The sequence below is a fragment of the Oncorhynchus gorbuscha genome, linkage group LG23 (genome assembly GCF_021184085.1).
Source record: "Oncorhynchus gorbuscha isolate QuinsamMale2020 ecotype Even-year linkage group LG23, OgorEven_v1.0, whole genome shotgun sequence".
NCBI lineage: Eukaryota > Metazoa > Chordata > Actinopteri > Salmoniformes > Salmonidae > Oncorhynchus > Oncorhynchus gorbuscha.
The window spans coordinates 14263156-14267064 of record NC_060195.1 but is presented as its reverse complement, the minus strand read 5'-3'; the positions used below and the strand labels follow the sequence as shown (position 1 = coordinate 14267064).

Below are 3909 nucleotides of genomic sequence, written 5' to 3'. Positions count from 1 at the left end.
AATTGTGATGACACATAGGCCTACACACACACACACACACACAGAGGCACGCACGCACGCGCGCACACACACACACACACACACACACACACACACACACACACACACACACACACACACACACACACACACACACACACACACACACACACACACACACACACACACACACACACACACACACACACACACACACACACACACACACACACACACACACACACACACACACACATACACACACAAAATCAAGCTAATAGCCGAGAGGGAGATACAGTAGAAGGCCTCTAAGATACCACTAGAATCAGCCCCCCTATCAGCAGCACTGGACTAGTCTGCACTGGGATAACCCTGGCAAAAACACTCCCATGATTGTCCCCCACGGTGAAATTGGGGAGGGGACTGTGGCTCTGTCTCCGTCCGTACTTTCATCACATGTGATATCTCAGACAGCACTAGCCCAATTTGGACGAAACTTTGATAAATGATGCATCTTTCCATAGAGATCTGGCATTTACAAGAGTACACTGATTGGCCCCAAGGCGGGACTTTAGTAATAAACAGAAATGTGTTAGTCACACGCCATATCTCAATTGGCCCAACAGGGCACTGCAGCATTTGTGGGGGATGACATGTTTACTGTTACCTTGTTTCTATTGATGAGTAGACGGGAGGGTTGTTTGGGAACAAAACTGACGCATGCACAACTTTGGGGCAAAACAGATGGTTGGCTTAGAGTGAATGGAATGTTGACAACATGTAAACTATATTTCTTCTCCAAATGTTTATTGAAAACATAAATAGATTTGCAAAATGAGCATTTGTTGTCTCTCAAAAATATTGTTACACTTGTTGGTTAGCCTGCTAGTGAATTTTACCTGTATTAGCATATGTGACAAGCGTCTAAACAAGACATGGTATCAATAACAAGCTGAAACGAGTCATCTACGATTCCCCACGTGACAGCTTCTGGTCATTGTTGCTAGCTATCTGACCGTTCAGAATCATAACAACACAAGGCCTTCAGCCCCATGGATGCATGTGCATCAATTTCATGATGTTGTCAGCCAACCTGCAGTCTATGTACTTACTGCACTGATAGAGTATTTTATTAAATGTTATATTTTTCATCGTATTAGATTAATGGCCATCATTTGTTGAATGTAGAATATTTTTCAAAATATGAATTCTTAAAATATAAATTATATATTTTTATTCTGGGGAAACGGGGTAAAGCAGGCTTAATCTACATATTTTTGGAATAGCCTTATTTGAGGGAGCAACAATTGAAAAATAGTTCCATCCACCTCCTCCTCCTCCCTCTCCTTCTCCTTCTCACGCAATTAGCTGTAAATTATGCTCGTATTTACTCGACCTCGTGTTTACCCTGAGTATAGTCTGTCTCGAGGGTGTCTTTAACCTCAAGACCCAGGACCACACCCAAATCCCCGAAACTCAAAGGCCAATCACAGGTCTCCTTCCTCTTCTATAGTTTTGTCAGGGTTTGAATTGGTTGAAAGTCCCAGTGCTATAAACAAGTGTTCTCATGAGTTTAGACACAGACTTCAGAAGTTGAGAAGTTGTTGTCCTCTCCGCGGATAACAGTTGAGATGCGCATATTATTATTACCTTTTGGACAAATTGAATGTGTTCGTCAACATCTTATTTTGGCATAATAAGAAGCATGGATTCTCGAGTAGATTCGACAGATGGATTTTCAACCTATGAGGGCACTCCTCGACCACCGACGCAGCTCAAGGAGCACAAAAGACCCGAATCACCTTTACCTTTCAGTGTGGATGCGATCATGTTGGATAGAATAACTCCTGGCGACCGAGGGAGACGCCACAGCGGTACGATAATCTCTCCCCTGGGGAATTACTCTATATCGGTGTCCAGAGAGGCGTCTAGTACAGAAGACTTTCCTCACAACTTTGACCCGTCTTCTTCGACAGTTAAATCAGAGACGTCGGAACCAGGGGACTTTGCATCCAATTTGGCTCCAGTGCTCAGTAAGTGCTCCACCTTATTATGTAGAAGGGTTATTGAAAAGCCTATGGCCTGGTAACTTTTTGTCCCATGCTGATCAATTGGGAAATATCCATTATGTATGTTTACTAATGTATTTTAGAAGTTGTAGCCTATGTGGAAAAAATATAACTTTCTGAGTTAGAATACTATAAAACTATTGTACACTGTCTACAGATCAATATCAGTTCTTTATAACCATTCAAAACACTGCATATCATCAGGGGAGAAGGCTAAATGTATGTATTTGTGTATATCCACTGAGTATACCAAACATTACGAACACCTTCCTAATATTGAGTTCCATCCCCCCTTTGTGTCCTCAGAACAGCCTCAATTCATCAGGCCACACACTCTACAAGGTGTCGGAAGCATTCCACAGGGATGTTGACTCCAATGACACCGTTGTGTCAAGTTGACTGGATGTTTTTTGGGTGGTTGACTATTCTTGATACATACAGGAATCTGCTGAGTGTGAAAATCCCAGCAGCTTTGCAGTTCTTGACACAATCCGGTGCACCCGGCACCTACTACCATACCCTTCAAAGGCTCTTAAATCTCTGGTCTTGCCCATTCACACTCTGAATAGCACACATACACAATCCATATCTCAATTGTCTCAAGGCTTAAACATCCTTCTTTAACCTGCCTCCTCCCCTTCAGCTACACTGATTGAAGTGGATTTAACAAGTGACATCAATAAGGGGTGATAGCTTTCACCTGGATTCACCTGGTCAGTCTACAGTATTTCATGGAAAGAGCAGGTGTTCTTAATGTTTTGTACAGTGTATTTTGATTCATGTTCTCTTTCTGTCTATAAGGCTAATGGATGTTGACAAATACCACAAACACTCATTATGCCTTTAATGATACATCTCTCTCTCCCTCCCTCCAGACCAGCTCAGTCCCTCCTTAAGGAAACACAAGACGAACAGGAAGCCCCGGACCCCCTTCACCACCTCCCAGCTCCTGTCCCTGGAGAGGAAGTTCCATCATAAACAGTACCTGTCCATCGCTGAGCGGGCTGAGTTCTCCTCCTCCCTGTCTCTCTCAGAGACCCAGGTAAAGATCTGGTTCCAGAATCGACGGGCTAAAGCCAAGAGACTGCAGGAGGCAGAGGCGGAGAAACTCAAGATGTCCGCCGCAGGTGTTGGATCCAAGCCGGGGTTCTATCACCCGGGGTTCTCCTCGCTGCCGTTTCCCCTCTGTGTCAGTCTGGGTGGTCTAGGGGGTCTGGGTGGGTGGGTCTCAGGGATGTACGGAGGACAGGGGTTCCCCTTCAGACGCACCCCTCTGTTAAAAACAGAACCACATCTGGGGGTGTACACCTCACCTGTGGGGTACGGACTGTTCCACCTGTCCTGAAAGGTTTGTGTGTGTGTGTGTGTGTGTGTGTGTGTGTGTGTGTGTGTGCGTGCGTGCGTGCGTGCGTGCGTGCGTGCGTGCGTGCGCGTGCGAATGCGATGATCCTCACAACAAGATTTCAAATTATACCCTAACTCTCAGGGATGCCTTGAATATATTGTGCTGGACCAACTTTGATATATTCAACAGATGTGTAAGCGTGCATGGTTATATGGTAGCTTGTGTTCCCTGGTTTGTTACGGTAGAGCCTAGCGCATTAGAACACCCCATAGTTCCAACACCCATTGCAGTGTCATTGTTCCTTTATTCTATAGCCCTGACCCCCTGACCTGTGCTGTATTTGCCAAGGTTTCTTGGATCTTTCCGTAGGATACTGATCCACCGTGTGTCTGATCACTCCCAAAATACTAGATTAGCTCTATAATAACATATTTATTAAATAAATGTAATATAATATATATTTTATGAAATGTATCTACAAGTGTAAATATTTTGTGGTCTGATGTTGAAAATAAA

The 3909-nt window shown here is 44.2% G+C and overlaps 1 protein-coding gene across 1 annotated transcript; it reads left to right on the top strand.

Annotated features, from left to right (window-relative positions):
• Window positions 1-1549: 1549 nt before the first annotated feature.
• On the top strand, window positions 1550-3909 carry LOC124011594 (homeobox protein MSH-D-like). Its single transcript, XM_046325047.1, has 2 exons — window positions 1550-2012; window positions 2924-3909. Exons 1-2 carry the CDS (start codon window positions 1646-1648, stop codon window positions 3391-3393), a joined length of 837 nt encoding a protein of 278 aa, XP_046181003.1. The 5' UTR covers window positions 1550-1645; the 3' UTR covers window positions 3394-3909.